This window comes from Macaca nemestrina, chromosome 7 (genome assembly GCF_043159975.1).
Source record: "Macaca nemestrina isolate mMacNem1 chromosome 7, mMacNem.hap1, whole genome shotgun sequence".
In the NCBI taxonomy this organism is placed as follows: domain Eukaryota; kingdom Metazoa; phylum Chordata; class Mammalia; order Primates; family Cercopithecidae; genus Macaca; species Macaca nemestrina.
The window spans coordinates 27,307,458-27,325,970 of NC_092131.1; the positions used below are offsets into that span (position 1 = coordinate 27,307,458).

Sequence of the window (18,513 nt, forward strand, 5' to 3'; positions counted from 1 at the left end):
GATTATTTTAACATCTTGTACTATATTCAGGTATATGTATGTTAAAAAAAAAAAAGAGCATTGGTTGGTCCAGTCTGGGGCTAGGAAGAATCTCAAGTGTATACTTGACCTGCCTATCTCTGTGAAACTTATATCAGCAATGCTTGTTGTTACAAAAAGCGTAGCTCTTTGTACACTAAATGTGTATATTGAGAAAGTCTTTTTTAGGCATTGTGGTTATGTGTTGTGTTTACCCAGAATAACATATATAAACATACTTATTAAGTGTATATCTGGCCTTTTGAAATGGCAGCACAAGTAATTTTTTCTTTCACAGTACAAATGTTGGAACTAGTAATCTCATTAAATTTAATAGCCTATGTTGCTTCTCAAACGTTTATTAAATACTGGCAGCATTTTCTACTGAAATGTCCATCCAGTGCAATAGAATGCACCAGCCAACTAGCTATGGACATTTATAGTTGGAGAATGTGTAATTTGATGTCCCAGAGCAGAAGAGTTAAATGTTGACACTTTGTAGTGGTAACTGGTGCCTGATATTAACACTCTATTATGAATAAAGAAGGAACTCTCGGAATGTACAAGAGTACAGAAGCATATCACAGAAAGCCTTTAATGTTAAAGGTTAGAGGAAAATCCTTGGAAAAGTGCCGATATTCCTGATTTCTGTATTCACATATGAATATCAGAGATGATAGTTTGGAGAATACTGTTCAAGTATACATGCTGAAATCCTACAATGACACAATAGTACCTGGCTCTGTTTCTGATTCACTGGGTCACCTTGCATAACTCAATTGACTTTGCTGTGCCTATTTTCTCATCTGTAATAGAAAATCATAAAATTGTCTTCCGGAAGTGTTTAGTGTGGATTAGATGATCCCAGAAGGGAGAGCTAAATATTTAATTCCAATTTACAATGTTAGCACATCCTCATGTATCCAAATTGGAGTCAATTTTATTTACTCATTATCATCTTATAATTACATATAACAGACATTCTGCATTTTATGCTATTCCCCTTAGGGGTAGGGGGTATTTTATTTAGCTCTAAACCCTTTAAAATTTCCTGTAAATGAGGTACTCTATTTACTCGTTGAACAAACACTTACCATCACCAATTCTGTGCACACCACTGTACTAGGTGCTAGGGATACAAAGGTAAGCTGTGTATACTGGATGGCTTCTTGCCCTCTATGTTACAATTAGTGAAGACTATAAAAATCAGTTTTTATAATAAAATGCTCAAAAATCATATTAAAGGAAAAGTATAAGTGACTGTGGGAACATATCATAAGAACATCTGTCCTTGTTTGTCATAGGTAAGTGTAGGTTGACAGAACTGAAAGGGAATTAAGTACAGTTGAGGTAGGTTAAACTGGAGTGGGGTGGCAATCCAAGTAGGCTTCCCAGAGAAAGCCAATGTTGGAGTGATAACTAGGAGTTAGCTAGGCAAGTTTACAGTGAAGATAAAAGTTTTCAGCAGTGGAAAGGATAGGGGAAGGCCTAGGGTAAAAGAGCGCAGTTTCATGTCTAAGGAACTGAAAGTTCAGTATATTGGAATATAGCATCTGAGAGAGGGGCAGCAAAACGAGAACTTTTTAAGTAAATGGAGGTCTAAAAGACCTTGTGGAGGAGTTTGGACTTTACCTTCAGTATATGAGAAATTGGAAAAGGGTTTGAAATAAGAGAACAATATGGCAAGTCTGCATTTTAAAGAGATACCTGGCTGTAACGTGAAAAATAATTAGAGGCAGGCAAGATTGAAACCAGGGACACCAATTAAGCAGATGTTTGTGAGACTCTCAGCAAGAGATGATGGTGACCTGGATTGGGTGGCGTCAGAGAGCATGAAGAGGAGTGGGTGACTTCTTACTATGTTTTAGAATATGAAGTCCGTGGACCTTTGAGACTGGTTGTTAGGAACTAAAAGGGAAGGAGTTAAGAATGATGCTTGGGTTTCTCGATTCAGCAGCTTCACAGATAGTTGTGCTCGTCAGTGATATAGGAGGAAGTTGATCCGTTCAGTTTTTGATATTTTGAAATGTCCAGGAGGTAATGTTAAGGTTGGTTCATATGAGTCTGGAGCTCAGAAGGTGTTTGATCTGAACATGCAGAATTTGATGCCATCATATCTGTTATCCATATCATAGGAATGATACTAAAAGTCATATAGCGAATGTGAACTCCCAGGGGAAGTATTTAGAATGAGGAGAAATGAAATCCTAGGCCAGAACCCTAGGAAACACCAACATTTAAACAACAGGCTAAGGATGAAAATCTTGCAAAGGAATCTAAGACATAAAGGAAATAATTTCAGGAACACATAGTGCTATGAAGTTTAGCAAAAGAATACTTCAAGGGGAAGATCATCAACAGAACTGAATAAATATTTGTTAAATTCTTGGATCCATTTAGCTATGGGGTTTAGGTTTCAAAACAAAAATTTACCTTTCAATGAACTGTAATTTCCTATCATACCTGTCAATCAACTCTCACATCTTTCACTTTTCCGGATGTCCACTACTTAGCACAGTGCCTCATCTTAGTTAGGTACTCAGTAATTTTCTGTTTACTAAATAAACAAATGAATGCCACCCTACTGGTCTCTTATTTATATAGCTCCTATTCCCGGGTCTCCTCAAGATCCACCCATTAAAAAACGCCACCAATCCCTGTCCTGTCCTAGAGTTCATTTTTTTGTTTAAATTTTTGAGGGAGAGACATCCAAATTCTGCCATTCCTGTACAGACACAGACACACACAAACACACACACACACATACACGCAGGAGTAATTTCACATGAGCGGTAGTAAGCAGTGGAAAAGGATAAAACGACAGAGGGAGCGGAGCCGCAGGGAAGAGAGCATTTTCAGTCTTAAGGGGAATCACAAACAATGGAGACAAACATGTTTGACAGTGATTTTTACAACACAGCTAAAATAAGAATTACCAAAATTCTTCATTGGAGCTTAACATTGTCTGGCTCCTTTTTGTGTGTGTGACATTCACTTGCAGTTACATTGTGTACTGCTCCTCTTAAAAACAAAGTATTGTCTTTGACTATAAATGTGTAGTGCAGTATCAGGGTTTTATTTGCATATGAGTTTGAGCTACATTGAAACAAGCAAATCCCTTTTTCATTCCTCTCAAGATCAGCCGAAACTTTAAAATAGACACACAAGGTAATCCATTTTTCCTGATTTAGTTGAATTGTATTCAGTGACTTGACACCTTGCTGGTGATGGCTAATAGTGGTAGGTATTGCTGCTGTTTCGTGTTTTTATTTTTTTAAATACCAGTTTACCTGGTTCACCTTTCCCCATGTTGCTTTCTAAATCCTCAAATGCAACGCACATGGAGAGTTAGTATCATGCTTAGTTATGAAAGCTTCACGGTGGGTCCTATGACAGTCACTAAACAGACTATCTGCAAAACTCATGGCCCTTACTCATATGATAACTTACTGGTCATCTCTCTTTTCATTTTATTTGAAATGAGTCATTCAGTAACTTCCAGTCATCTCTCTTCATTTTATTTGAAATGAGTTAAAACTAGATGATTATGAACATAATTTTTACTATTCATTTTCCTTTCATACTAAGCCATTGGTAGGTTATTTTGTGTCAGCACAACATATAGATATTGTAAATTAAGGATAATAATAATACTGATTTCATAGGACTCTTGAGAGGATTAGCTACCATAAGAAATGTGAAAATTTTGGTGCCTGACAGGTTGTAATAAATGTTAATTCTACACAGTGACTGTTTACACCTACTGTGTGTCAGAGATGATGCTGCATGCTTAGGGATAAGGTAATAAACGAGTCAGAGAAGGTCTCTGCCCCCATAGGGCTCCTCCTTCCCTCTTCCGCCACCTTCTACCCTTGCCCTTTCTCTTACCTTCCCCCTGCCATGGTCAACTCTGAAATTCAAATTCATATTTTCGTCAGATTATGCTGAAGGAAGTAGTATTATGTCTTTGGCCAGCTGCTAAATATAATGAAAAATCAAAAAAAAAGTCATGATATGGCAATAATTAAATGGATTATTGGGCTACATGTGAATATCAATCTCATTATTTTAGGAGGAGAAGGGAAACATTTTAGTTGTAGAACCTATAATCTAAATGTTGTCACAGTATTTTTGGACCCATTATTTGGTATCATTATTAGAAATTTTATTAGAAATGAACTAATCCTTTACTTAATTTTTAACAATGGGTTTACAGATTTTGTATATATACATGTATGTGAATATTTCATATAATATATAATAGATTTTAATTACAGATTTATATATAATATTGTATTATATAAATCTATAATAAAATATATAAAAATATATACAATCTTGAATATATATATTTAAGTTACCGATTTTTCTGAGACATTCCAGAAGCTCTGCCTGAAGGATATTAAATGTCATTAGTGCCATGCTGTTTTTCAGATGACCCATAATCATATTTAATTTCTCTATCAGTTGACTTTGAAAAATAGTCTGGAATCTCCCACTTGAAGGGTTTGATTTTCTTTTTAGTACTGTTTCTTTTTAGTACTGTGGAGGGACAGGTGTTAGATTTTGTTTTTGTGACCTCAATAGTGCTTAGGCAAAAACATTTGAAATGAGCAGTAAGGAAAAGAGAATCTTTTCCCCAGGCATTATTTATTTCAGCTACTTATGGAGTAGCCTGTGGCAACACAGTGTTTCAAGGGAAAAAATAGAATATACCTTCTTGGTTCTTTTGGAACAAACTTAATAAATATTAATATTAGGGTATTATAATATAAAGAATGCCAGTGTAGAGTTGTCAGGCACAACAGTTGGAGATAAACTGGGCAGGAAAAACCACCAAAGAATGCGACTGTCATTAGCAAATAAATTACCCTCCCAGAAGCTGGCAAGATAGTGCATGAACCTCTCAGTACCCAGTAGATGGCTAATCCCCCTGGTAAGGAAACCATGTGAGAAACTGGGCTATGGATCGACCAGCTGGATAATTTCTGTGCTTTTGCTGTCAGTCCTTTCTGCCAGACTATAGAGTGCCCATAACCAGTACTTTTAGAGGTTGCAGGTGGAAATGCAGGGTGGGGCAGCTGCGAGTCTCTTTTAGAGTTCCCTCAGAGTTGCTTTCGAAGGATGAGGGTGGCGGGGAACGCTCTGCTCTCCCACTGGATCTCAGAAAGAACTGAAGTAATTCATTTCCCCAGAAATTCCCGTTTTCTTGGGAGACACTAAAGTACATTTTTGGAAGTCTTGATTTGAATAAATTGATAAATTGGGATTAACTGTTTAAGGTTTCATTAAACTAGAAAGTAATACAGTCCCTACCCACTCCTAAGATGACTCGTGAGAGTTATGACAGAATTTTTATCTTTCTGGAAACCAAAATGTAATGCATACCCAGGTATTCTTCTGAAGGTGCATTCCTCAAAGCCGAGGCAAATAACTACATTTCTCTATGTCTTCTTCTGAAATGTGATTTAAAAATAATTGTTCTAAGCAATGGCATAAACAAAACAAGATACAGTGTTGTGAGGATGGAAGGTTGGGCCACCCGTTGCCACTTTCAGGCAGAGGCGACTTAACAGCTCATTTACATCTCTATTTTCTCCAAAGGTGAACAGACTTACCAAACCTTCAATTTGGTACAAAGTTCCACCAGAAAGAACACATTAGCAGTCTGCCTTGGAGTCAAACAGGGTCTCAGCCAATTAGATTTACACCCTTCAATTTACTGGGTCAAGAAGCCTCATGAGAGCAGGGACCCACTCTCAGGAAAATGGATTCCATGGAAATTTTAGTGATCATTAAACTGTGTCACTCTGTTTTACCTGAAATTTGCGACTTAATATTAACCCCAAATTTATGACAGTATAAAACTGAAAAATAGAATACCCTGTGAAAGAAGTATTCTTGTGTCTGAATATATCGAAGTTGATTGACTGGGTCATTTTCCTTTGAGAATAAAAGAAATATAAAAACGTGCCTGGTTGTGTTTATCCAGTGGGATGAAAAGCACAAGTCGCCAGGACTCAGCAGTCTCCTTGAATTAAGCTTCTAAAAAAGCTTCTAAAAAAACACACATCATTTGGAAACATTGTTAAAATGCAAAATCAAAGCATAGTCTTTGAGCTCAAAAGCCCAAATATTTCTCTGTGACAGAAAGTTGATTTTAAAAGTTCGCAGTAAAAAAGGCTGGGCGAGGTGGCTCATGCCTGTAATCCCAGCACTTTGAGAGGCCTAGGTGGGTAGATCACCTGAGGTCAGGAGTTCGAGACCAGCCTGACCAACATGGTGAAACCCCATCTCTACTTAAAAAAAAAAAAAAAAAAAAATTAGGCGTGGTAGCCTATACCTGTAATCTGAGCTACTCGGGAGGCTGAGCCAGGAGAATCGCTTGAACCTGACAGGCGGAGGTTACAGTGATCCGAGATCGCGCCATTGCATTCCAGCCTGGCCAACAGAGCAAAACAAACAAATAAACAAACAAACAAAGTGACCTAGGTGTGTTTTACAGAATTGGTAAATTCCTCCCACCGGGGGAAGATGATTTGACGCATCTTCATACACTATCCCCTTTACAGCTGACTTTGGGAAAAGCAATGCTTCCAGAAAACATACCTTGGTTCAGCTGTCAAGAGTCTGAGCTTTGGGCTTTGTGGACATTGGGGCTTATGTAGATAGCAACGTATGTTTTCTTGGTTTTTTTCCAAATCTCAACCCAGTATGATGTATCAGTCTTAAGTTTATCTGGGAGTTTTTGCCAGTCTTGAGTCAGTGGGCACCCTGTAATTTGCGGCAATCTCATTTGTGTTGCAGAGCATAAGTGATCACTTCAAGATCATTCCCCATAATATTTTACAGTACATTGCTTATACCTGTCACAGCACATCCCTAGACAGACCTCAAACTTTGGGCAAAAATCCATGTTAATCCATTTTATCGTCTATCTCTGGATAACAATGACAATTGTGAAAAGCAATATTCTAAGTAATGACTACAGCGTGCAACAGATTTGGAAATAAATGCTCAGCAATAATACCTTTCTGGTTGAAACACATTTCCATTGACTCATGAAACAAATCTCTGAGATCCTAAGTACTAATAATACATGATTAAAAGACACTATAGTTCTCACTTCTAAGGCCATCTCCTTGCCCAATCTCTAGCTGATTTTCCAGAATAGACAGAAACACTGCAGAGGATTTCCCCAGCCTGGGATCTTGAAAACTCACTTATTTTATGCTTCAGTCTACTAACAAATACTTATTTAGCATTTGCCAACTCCCGTCAGGATTGTACTAAATCAGCCCAAAGGGTGATGGTCTGTGTGTCAAAGGAGAGGGAAAACGTCACACATGAAACCAAGCAATTCTTTGTGTCATACACTGTGGTAAAACTGCTAAATGTATGTAAATTATTACTCACAACAATCTTCCAAGGCCCATAACTGCTATTCTAATTTTATGGATAATGTCGCCGAGACTCATAGCTTCCTCAGCCAGTAAGTGAGAGAACTAGTACTTGTTTTTGAACTTGCTTGACTTCTGTTCTACTATACTTAACTCAAGAGCAATGAAAAACAGAATCTCTTCACCTTTCTTTTTTTTTTTTTTGTTCTGATTGTTTAAGATCCTGGCCTCTTTTTCTTTCAATTTCTTCCATTTTTTTTTTCCTTCTTCTTCAATTTCAGTTTTCAACCAAGTTCAAAATATTCTGGCAAAAATTAAAGGCAACATTAGAATGTTTCCATAAATTTTAAATTGTGCAAAAAGTGATAAAACTAAAATGAGCTGGAAAAATGACTAATAAGCATCTCCTCTTATACTTTTTACTTTTATTATAATCAGTTGATTATTTTACTTTTTAAAAATTGATTCTAAAGTGCATTCCTTTTCTAGAGTCTCTGCATTACACGTACTCTTCTAGATTTAATTTGTTAGAAGTTTAATGTTTACTTTTAAATGTGTGAAGTCTTATTAGCATGTTAATAAATAACGTGTAATGCCTGTTAGCAATATTTCTGTATTTGCCCATAAAGTAAAATAGAAAATAGTACCTAGAAGAGATTCCATGCCTTTACTACATTCTGGTTGTAATAGAAATCCCTAGTTCTCATTTTACTGTGAGAAAAGAACTAATAAATTGGTCACGAATGAAACAGGGATTGAAGCACAGAGGCCACCATATATGGTCTCAGTGGTGAATCTCAACCCCTGCAGTCCAGATCCAAAAAAAAAAGGGACCAGCACAATATAGGTGTCATTTAGCTGCAGAATATAACAGCTAATTAAGTTTAGGTCTTTGCTTTCCTCAATCCTTTCTCGTGCTGTTTTCCCAGTGGTATTGACTGCATGTGCTTCAGCTGCCCTGATGTCAGACCCAGAGTAAGTAAGGAGTTGCAACTTACTTAGAAAAGGCATATGGCAACAATATAATATCCCCTTTATTATATAGTGAAATAAATATAAAAATGTATACAAATAATTTTTTTATTTGGACATTAAATTGTATTGATACAGTATGTTTTATTACACTGTTACCTAATGTCTGTTAAAAATGAGGTTCTGGAAGTCTGTTTTGGCATACTTTAAGGAAGAGGCTCCAGAGCAGTTACCCAGTGCATCCCCTAACCTCTACCATGCAAAACCACAAAATCGCCCTGATGCTAATAAAAAAAAGAATTTATTGTCTCTTTGCTCTTAAAACCTCACTGTATGCATATGGTATTTCCATTAGTTCCATTTTGCTGAGCTGTTAAGTAGAAAAATACACACACACACACACACACACACACACACTCTCTCTCTCTCTCTCTCTCTCATGATTTTAAATTTGTTTTTGAGGTTAGTATAGACTGTTTTGAGTCAGATGGAGCTGGATTACAGACCAGCACACCCTCCCCACCCCCCATATTTAATCACAACGTGAACTTCAACACACTTAATGTGTTTGAAGTCTATGTTCCTGACTTTAAATGAGTGAAATTAATGATATCCTCCTACTGGAAGTTTTTGTGAACATTAGAAGTAAGAACATATGGGTCAGGCGCAGTGACTCACAACTGTAATCCCAGCACTTTGGGAGGCTAGGCGGGTGGTTCCCCAGGTCAGGAGATCAAGACCATCCTGGCTAACATGGTAAAACCTCGTCTCTACTAAAATACCAAAAATTAGCCAGGCGTGGTGACACGCATCTGTAGTCCCAGCTACTCAGGAGGCTGAGGCAGGGGAATCGCTTGAACCCAGGAATCGGAGGTTACAGTGAGCCAAGATCGTGCCACTGCACTCCAGCCTGAGTGACAGAGCAAGACTCCGTCTCAAAAAAATAAATAAATAAATAAAAAATAAGAACATATGTTAAAAGTACCCAATTGCAATTTTGGCAATTAAACTTACAATAAATAGTTTTGATTTTTATGGTACTGATAAAAATCAGATAAGTCAGATAAAGGGATGTTTTCATTAATAGGCATAACACATACCAGTGTCCCTTTTGTTCTTGAAATTAAAGAAACCCATTCCTGTCCCAGGATCTTTGCATCTGCCTCTCTCGGTAATACTTTTCCTTTAGTTCTTTCAGTGGCTGGTTCATTTCCATCTTTTAGGTTTCAGCTCAAATGTTACCTCTTCGTAGGGATGTAAGCTGACCAACCTGTCTAGGTAATTTTATGTTATGCCATATTATTATTGCTTTGATGGTTTTCAACCAAATAAACATGTAAAGACCACTTTCAGATAATGGGCCTATAACAACAGGTGCCTGCCTGGACTTTGCTTACCTGCTTTAGAATGAACTAGTTTAACAGTTAACTGGCATAGGGAGAGTCTAATAAGAATAATTTTTTGAGTTTTTCCTCAAATAATAAATTTCTATTGGTAGAATTTGAAATAATTTGGTAAAAGGAAAGGAATTATAATTGTGAGTAATCAGACTTTTCTGATCTCCTACAACCACACTGTATCAGCATTCCATTATCCACAGGTAAGGTTGTGAGTGCTGAGAGTAGCTGTCATTACCAGTGAAAACTGTCCAGGCGGAGCTGTTAACAAACTCTCATCCAGTTTACTCCTTCATTTCATAGACTTTGGAATTTAGGATCACTTACTTCCAGGGATGATTTTGAAACCTATATAGTTGAAGATGCTTTGAGCTAAATCACTACTCTTTACAGTCCTGAGAAGTAAAATGTTTTAAATTTAAAGTAATAATTTCCCTAAAATTTGTGACTTTAATTTGGGTAAGAATTATTTGGGGGACCGTTTTAAAAGTACTACATCATATCATTTTCTCTAAAGGCAGAAATTTAGAAGTTTGTTTGAAATTATTATAGTCAAATTAGTGCTGTTTTTATAGCTATTATTATTTATAACATTTTCAATTACTTTAAGATGATAGAGCTTTCCAAGTCTTTTTCATAACTCACATCTCTCTCAAACAGCCGAAGCTACTGTTTAAACTTCCACCTTGGGAAGATGCTAGTCAGACTGCAGTGAGAAATCAGAGTGAAGCTCAATTGGAAGAAAAAGCAGTTAAGTATTTCATAGGAATATTTAGGATATTTGGAACTGAATAGTTAACACACATCTGCTTTATTTTAGTGCATATAGGATAAGTCAGCCTTCATGTATGCTTCCCAGAAGTGCAGCTAAAAACTTAGTTGTTGGGTTTTTTTTCCCTCGTTGTTCTTAGAAAGAAGAGTGCACCATTGATAATCAGAGGGCAGATAATCTGAAGTTACTTTAAATTATTTAGCTCCATTTCCCTTCTTACCTGTGCGTGTGTGTTGGGAAATGGAGATTAATAATAGTTTTAATCTCAGTCAAACTGAATTAAGAAGCAAGAAAAAGCTACCCCATCTCAGCCATTGTATTAGTTTAAGACTTTCTGCTTCGACGTTGATCATTCTCATCAGCGGTCCCTCTAGTGTAGAATGCTGAGAGGTAACTGAACACAGAAGCACACAGAAAGAATATGGGAGTGACGGGAAAGAAAGAGTCTCCATTACAATGTTCCTTGTGCATTAGTTCCTGTAAATGACTCTGCATGTAAATTATGTTGTGGATTACTGGAATTGCCCAAAGGTAAGTCATTTAATTCCCAAGGTGGACTATTTACTTGTAGCATTTAATGACTCAGCTGTGTGACATGCATCATAGTCAGCAACCCAGTGCTGTAATTCAAAGACTCAGGAGAACACGGCGTGGAAGGAAGGATTCTGTGGTTTATATGGGTTTCTTTGTAAACTCTTTCACCTAGAAGCCCAGGAGATATGTGCCCTTCGGGGAAAGAAAGGAGATGTCAGCCTCAGGGAGTCTCATTAGACCAGCTATATTCAGTGGCAGTCAGATGCAGAACGCTTTGTCTACCTGAAAATGAAGCGTACCCTCTTATTTCCCACAAGTTCTGCATGACACAAGCCTGCTCATAAATTAGGCCATAATCACTCTTGCAATATGATTTGCATAGTAGTTCAGAGCATATTCCATTGATATATGACTAACCTCACAACTGGCATTGTGTACTTTTTTTTTTTTAATGTAAATCCTTGAAAAATATAGTGTGCCGGTTTCTGAGTTGTTGGCCTTCTCCTGGTACTCCTCAATTCCTCTTTCTCCATCTTTTTGTGGGGACAGTTAGCATCTGAAATTGCACTGGTTGTCCTTTGCATTGCCCCTAGCCACCATTATAGTCTTTATTTTATCTGCAAATAATCTTTAGTTGTTCTCCAGTCCAGATGTCACTCACCTTTGTTACCTGTTACGAGCAGTTTCACTGGAGAATTTGACAGTCCCTGGAGAAAGATAATTCTGTCCCTTGTCCTTCATTTTGTCTGTAGTGATATTCTGTAGCACACACCTATGTAGCACATTACATTGTGCTTTAAAGGAAGAATCTTGAAATGGTTATTTTAAAGGAAAATAAGAAAAAGAAAGCTCATTGCTTTGCTTTGTGATTTGAAATTTAAAGGGTAGTCTCAGAATTTTTGGTGTCAGTTTCATATAGCTACCTAGAAGTACTTACAGGGATTTTAAATAAAACCCTACCTTGCCTCTCAGGCTGTATTTTCCAGTCTGAAATCTGTCCAAGCAAACCAATAGACCCCATTTCTATATCTTTCTCTTCATCTTCTTTCTTTACCCCACTTGCATTCTTCACCCCACAAACCCATACACATACGCCACTTCAATATAAATACAACCGCAGCCTTTCCTGAACAATGTCAAAACTGAAGTATAATGGTCAGTAATCTCCTCGTAATAAAACCACAAACTAAAACACCAGCCAGAGAACACAGCAGAAGAAAGCTACAGAAGAACAACTGGCTGCCCTCAGGACTCTGACAAGGCAACGGTAGTAAATGAGAGAACATATTGGAAATGTGGATCACCCACTTTGAGTCTGTTTTTAAATCCTGTGATTGTTTCTGCTTCTAGTTCTATCAGAGATTTGCCACACCCAAGTTGAAAATCAGGCAACAAGAACCATTACTGGGCCTCCCTGTAGGCTAGAACATGACATATCACTTTAAATTGGCTTTTCTTCCTAAGTCAAAACGTTGGGTTTTTTGTTGTTGTTTTTTTTTTTTTCTTGATAACTTTTCAGACAAAATCTTTAAGCCTTGCTATTTTGTTTTGTTTTTTCTTCAGTATGTGTGTTGTGTTATTTTAGACGCTGACTAGGTTGTTTGAAAAGGCACATAAGCAGCCAGTGAAATGAATTAACAGAAACTGACTACAGGTATCTAATGATGGTTACAGTGAACACAGGATGATTGGGAAACCAGTGCAAGCTGCTCCAATGCCACCTATCCTGAAGTATTTGATGTATAGACTAACTTCTTTCACTGACTTGTAATGGATAGCATGCACTTTTATATATAAATCACAGATGCATTTGGTATATTCAAAGCCAACTTGTGCTATATTTTAAAGCTTTTTTGATGTTGCTACATTGAGATAGTGATTTTTATCTCTGTTTTGTTTTAATTTTAAATCACTATATGAAATGCTGAGCTTTTGTGTGTGATGATTAATCAAAGCCTTTTCCTTTTCTTTTCATTATCTTAAAGTTTGGCAAAGAATACTATTTTAAATGTATTCAAATAATTTCAAATAAAATGATTTCTAGCTCTTTTAATTATTTAAGAATGACTGACAAATTTTTTAAATGTAGCGGATTGTCATGGGGAAATGCTGAGGAGAAAATATATACATATTTGTGTTTCATTCTATAGGATTTATTTAGGAAGTAGCAGGTAAAGTGTGGGTGTGGATTAAACAGAGTTGACATTGGAAGGAAGAACGCCATGCAGTGGTCTCTTTGGGCGAAGCTGCGTGGCTTTTTCTTCCAGAAGACAGGCTTTGTATTTTACGATAGTGATGGTAGGGAGTCCTCAATGTGGGTATGTCCATCATGGTCCCTAAGTCCCAGAGAAGTTGCCAGAATTATTCTATACTCTTCAAACTTCTAAGACCTGGAAAAAGTAGAAGACTCTTGTTAGGTTTTTATGCCAGTGTTATGCTTTTTCATATGCTAATGATGTATTTAAAGCATTCTTGGAAAATGCTGATTATGATAAAATAAAGTCACTACACCTTTCAACTGTACTCACCAGAAGCAGAAGAATTCTTATTATTTAGACCTATGAGCTTCTAATTCATCTCTGAGATGTGATGGATGAATCGATATGGCTGATTAGCTCAGCTGAATCAAATCAACTTTTAATGATTAGATATTCTGATAACAAATGATCCATTTAATGCTCATTTCCTAACAGCCTACAAATATTTGCTCATCTCCAGTGATACTAATGAATTTGCTTTGGTCCATTCCTAAATTCTAAAGTACACTTCACTGTGGTAGTAAATGAATATATACAGCTTAAGGCTAGTTACAAACTGTATCCACCCAATGGGTTCACCTTGCCAGGTGCTTAGATAGAGCCTATTTATCAAGACAGGGGAATTGCAATGGCGAAAGAGTAATTCACGCAGAGCCGGCTGTGCAAGAGACTGGAGTTTTATTACTCAAATCAGTCTCCTCAGGCATTCGGGGATCAGAGTTTTTAAAGATAATTTGGCGAGTAGGGGCTCACCAAATTACCCTTAAAAACTTGGGAAGTGGGAAGTGCTGATTGGTCAGACTGGTGATGGAATCATAGGGGGTTAAGTTCGGTTATCTTAATGTCTTCTGTTTTTGGGTGGGAGGGCAGAACTGGTTGGGCCAGATTACTGGTGTGGGTGGTGTCAGCCGATCCATCCAGTGCAGGGTCTGTAAACTATCTCAAGCACTGATCTTAGGTTTATGCAATAATGATGTTATCCACAGGAGCAATTTGGGGAGGTTCAGACTCTGGAAGCCAGAGGCTGCATGACCCCTAAATTGTAATTTCTCTTTTTTTTTTTTTTTTTTTTTGAGACACTGTTCTGCTCCTGTTGCCCAGGCTGGAGTGCAATGGTGTGATCTCGGCTTACTGCAACCTCCACCTCCTGGGTTCAAGCAGTTCTCCTGCCCCAGCCTCCCGAGTAGCTGGGATTACAGGTGCTTGCCACTATGCCTGACTAATTTGCGTAGTTTTAGTAGGGACAGGGTTTAGCCATGTTAGCCAGGCTGGTCTCAAACTCCTGAACTCTGGTGATCCGCCTACCTCAGCCTCCCAAAGTGCTGGAATTACAGATGTGAGCCACCGTGCCTGGCCTAAATTTCTAATCTTGTAGCTAATTTGTTAGTCCTGCAAAGGCAGAGTGGACCCCAGGCAAGAAGAAAGACTTTTCGGTAAAGGGCGGTTATCAATTTTGTTTCAGAGTCAAACCATGAACTGAATTCCTTCCCAAAGTTAGTTCAGCCAACACCCAGGAATGAACACGGACAGCTTAAGGGTTAGAAAGAAGTAAGATAGAGTCAGTTAGGTTTAATTTCTGTCACTGTCATAATTTCCTCAGTTTTAATTTTGCAAAGGTAGTTTCAAAACCTCATTAACCTCAAAAGTCAAAATACATCTTTTTATAGTATACATGCTATAGGCTTCCCCCAAAATAATTTGTATATTGAGGGAGACCTATATCATATGGCTTCTCCTCACCTGATCTGTCAATCCCAGAACAAATTAAAACATGATGTGTAGCCACATTATTTTTACTTAGAAAGTGTAATATTCACTTATTGGTAAGAACAGCTATTAGCGCCCCTCCATTGTCATTCAATGTCTATGCCCTGACTACATGTACAGTCATTAAGAGTAAACATTTTTAAAAATATTTGTGTCAATTTAGGTGTTTCGTGAACTTTCCCTTTCTTAGAACTAAAGAATAATAGAAAAGGGACTATCCAATCACATGTAAACAGTAGCAGCAAAACAGGCTTTTTCCCAGAAAGCTCTTTTCTTCCAAGTATTTGAAGAAAATTTTTCCTTTGTTTTTTGTTTAACACTTCACTCCTACTTAGAATTTTACATTTTTACTTCTGCCCTATAAGAGCCCTTAGTTATAGTCATAATTGTTTATTTCTTTGTTACTGAGGTTATTTATCTAGTCATGTTTCATAAAGAATAAATAAATACATTTAGTGTAATATAATAATTTATTTTTATAATATTCTTATGTCTTATTTTAGGTGTTTTTATTTGGAATAAAAAGACTTGGGCTGGGAGCGGTGACTCACGTCTGTAATCCCAGCACTTTGGGAGGCCGAGGCGGGTGGATCACGAGGACAGGAGATCAAGACTATCTTAGCTAACACAGTGAAACCCTGTCTCTACTAAAAATACAAAAAAATTAGCTGGATGTGGTGGCACGCACCTGTAGTCCCAGCTACTTGGGAACTGAGGCAGGAGAATCACTTAAATCCAGGAGGCAGAGGTTGCAGTGAGCCGGGATTGTGCCACTGCACTCCAGCCTGGGCGACAGAGTGAGACTCCATCTCAAAAAAAAAAAAAAAAAGACTTGGAGGCTTATGGGTAGGCTTCAAAGAGTCTGCATTACCCCCAAAAATATATATAAAATTATATATGTGTGTTGTATATAATGTACATTTTCCTAGGGAGAATGTCAAGTTTTATTAGACTCTCAAAGTCTATTACTACAAAAATAAGAGCCACTGATTTATTAAAACCATCTGAAATAGCATGGAAGTATCTTCATTATTTCCTGGAGGTGGTCTTCCCTCTCTACTTCTCCTACCTCCTAATGCCCTTTCATTGTTCTAGCAATGCTTTTCTTTTCAGGATTAAGTCTTGGGAGCATGTTGAGAGTGGGGTTCAGGGATTGGTGGTTTGGAAGTGTGGGTGGAGTAATGAACCTGCAGGTTGAACTTAAATCTGTTTAAATGAAAATTGTAGATTAAAGAAAAAGGGGAAAAAATTACAAAGGCAGCTCTGGGTAAAATGGGAGAGGTTATGGAGATATAATTTATTTTGTTGTAATTATATGTTCATTCTAGGACATATACTGGCTTTTTCTTTTTTAATCATGAAGCATATCAAAGCTACAATAATGGCCTGGGTATGGTGGTTCATGCCTGTAATCCCAGCATTTGGGGAGGCCGAGGCAGGAGGATTGCTTGAGCCCAGGAGTACAAGACCACCCTGGGCAACATAGTGAGATCCCATCTCTACAAAAAGTAAAAAATAAATTAGCTGGGTGTGGTGGTGCACACCTATACTCCCAGCTACTTGGTAGGCTGAGGTGGGAGGATCACTTGCACTTGGAAGATAGAGGCTGCAGTGAGCTCTGACTGTGACACTGCACTCTAGCCTGAATGACAGAGGGAGACCCTATCTCCAAAAAAAAAAAAAAGAAAAGAACACTGTTGTAGGCTTATTTTCCATTGAGAGTAATGATACACAGTAGCATAATTTTTTATTTAAAACAGTGTCAACCTTAACCACTTAAGTTTTCAAAATGCATTTTTTAAATTTTAAAATCAAATAAGAAGTTCATAAAGACTAGCAATAATTTCTCTTTATTTACAGCCTACAATTGAGACTGAAAACTGTAATTTAGACAAAATCAGTAATTTACTACAATGGCTGGTATCTTATTAGCTGTTGTTGACTGGCATATTGAATTATTGAAAGTCAGGTTAATGAACTAAATTTTCTATTTCTCTAATTTCCTCGTGTTTTTTGGCATACGATTTTTTTATTGAGAGCTATCTCAGTACCATTTTGGAATAGAGTAGGTTATAGGCAAACAAACATAACTAAAGTGGATTCAAATAAATTTATTTATTGCACTTTGGGAGGACAAGGTGGGCGGATCACGAAGTCGGGAGATCGAGACCATCCTGGCTAACATGGTGAAACCCCGTCTCTCCTAAAAATAAAAAAAAAATTAGCCAGGCGTTGTGGCAGGCACCTATAGTGCCAGCTACTCGGGAGGCTGAGGCAGGAGAATGGAGTGAACCCAGGAGGTGGAGCTTGCAGTGAGCCAAGATCACGCCACTGCACCCCAGGCTGGGTGACAGAGTGAGACTCCATCTCAAAAAAAGAAAAAAAAGTGTATGTGTATATATATATATATATGTGTGTGTGTGTGTGTGTGTGTGTGTGTGTGTGTGTATGTGTGTATGTGTAGATATATATATTTGACCTTCATATTTCAACAAAATGGAGTTGCCTTGACCATTTGAGTCCATAGTCACAAAAACTAGGCACATATTTCCTTTAAAATAAAAAATTAAGTAAAATGAAGGGACTCATACACAACTTACAACGCTATCAGTTTGTTTTTGCTAAACACTAAGATATGAATTAGGACAGACAGTTTAATTCTGTTCTGTTTTGACATTATATGAAAATTTAAAATATTAAAAGCAGCTCTAGGTATGCTTTTAAAATGCATTAATCTTAACTAATAACAACCCACAAACCCATGGTATAAGGAAAACTTAAGGCCCAAATAGGGCTGTAAATATTTTCAGCCTTCCAAGATGGTTCATATAAATATGATACTGCCCAAAGGCTGTTTCTCTCTGTATAAGGCATCTAATGAGGTTCTGTTCAATCTGCAAAGGATGTTAAAGTATTGCTGAATGGTTTTTGTCCCAGATGCACAATGAATAAGATGCCTGGCAACAATAGATCAAAACCCCCTTGAGGCATCATACGCATGTATTATGAAGTGCTCAAATGTGACAATATACAAGTCACCAACAAAATAGCAGTTATTTTATGAAAATTATGAGGGTAACGGTGAGGCCCTCTTAAGTATGCCAACAAAATGCAATTAAACAGATTATATTGCTAGAAACAGTCTGCTTTGGGCTAATTTTGCATAATGTATTCATTTAATTCATGTCCACATAGCCAAATGTTTACAGGGTGGAAATGTTCAACTGTTTCCCAGTCTGATTGCTGGAAGTTAGTTCGCAGAACTCTTTAGAAGTGAGCCCTCTATTTCATGTGATACTGAGAGAATGCCAGTAGGGGCCGAGTTCATTCTGCTTCTAAGTGTCATAGGTCTATGGGGGTCCCTGCAGGACAGCAAGAGACCTGGGCTGAGTCAT

General features: G+C 37.5%; 1 protein-coding gene across 12 annotated transcripts in view; it reads left to right on the forward strand.

Moving 5' to 3' along the window:
- The window catches only part of LOC105467643 (centrosomal protein 128), a 458,395-nt gene that overhangs the window by 357,966 nt on the left and 81,916 nt on the right, over window positions 1–18,513 (forward strand). For 9 of the 12 annotated variants that reach the window (XM_071099786.1, XM_071099780.1, XM_071099781.1 and 6 more), the window contains one exon: window positions 10,448–10,537. The exons of 2 other annotated variants lie outside the window; for them this stretch is intronic. In XM_071099786.1, coding sequence (XP_070955887.1) covers window positions 10,448–10,537 — 90 coding nt within the window. The remainder of the gene's footprint in view (window positions 1–10,447; window positions 10,538–18,513) is intronic. One more of the 12 variants, XM_071099791.1, reaches the window with a different exon arrangement.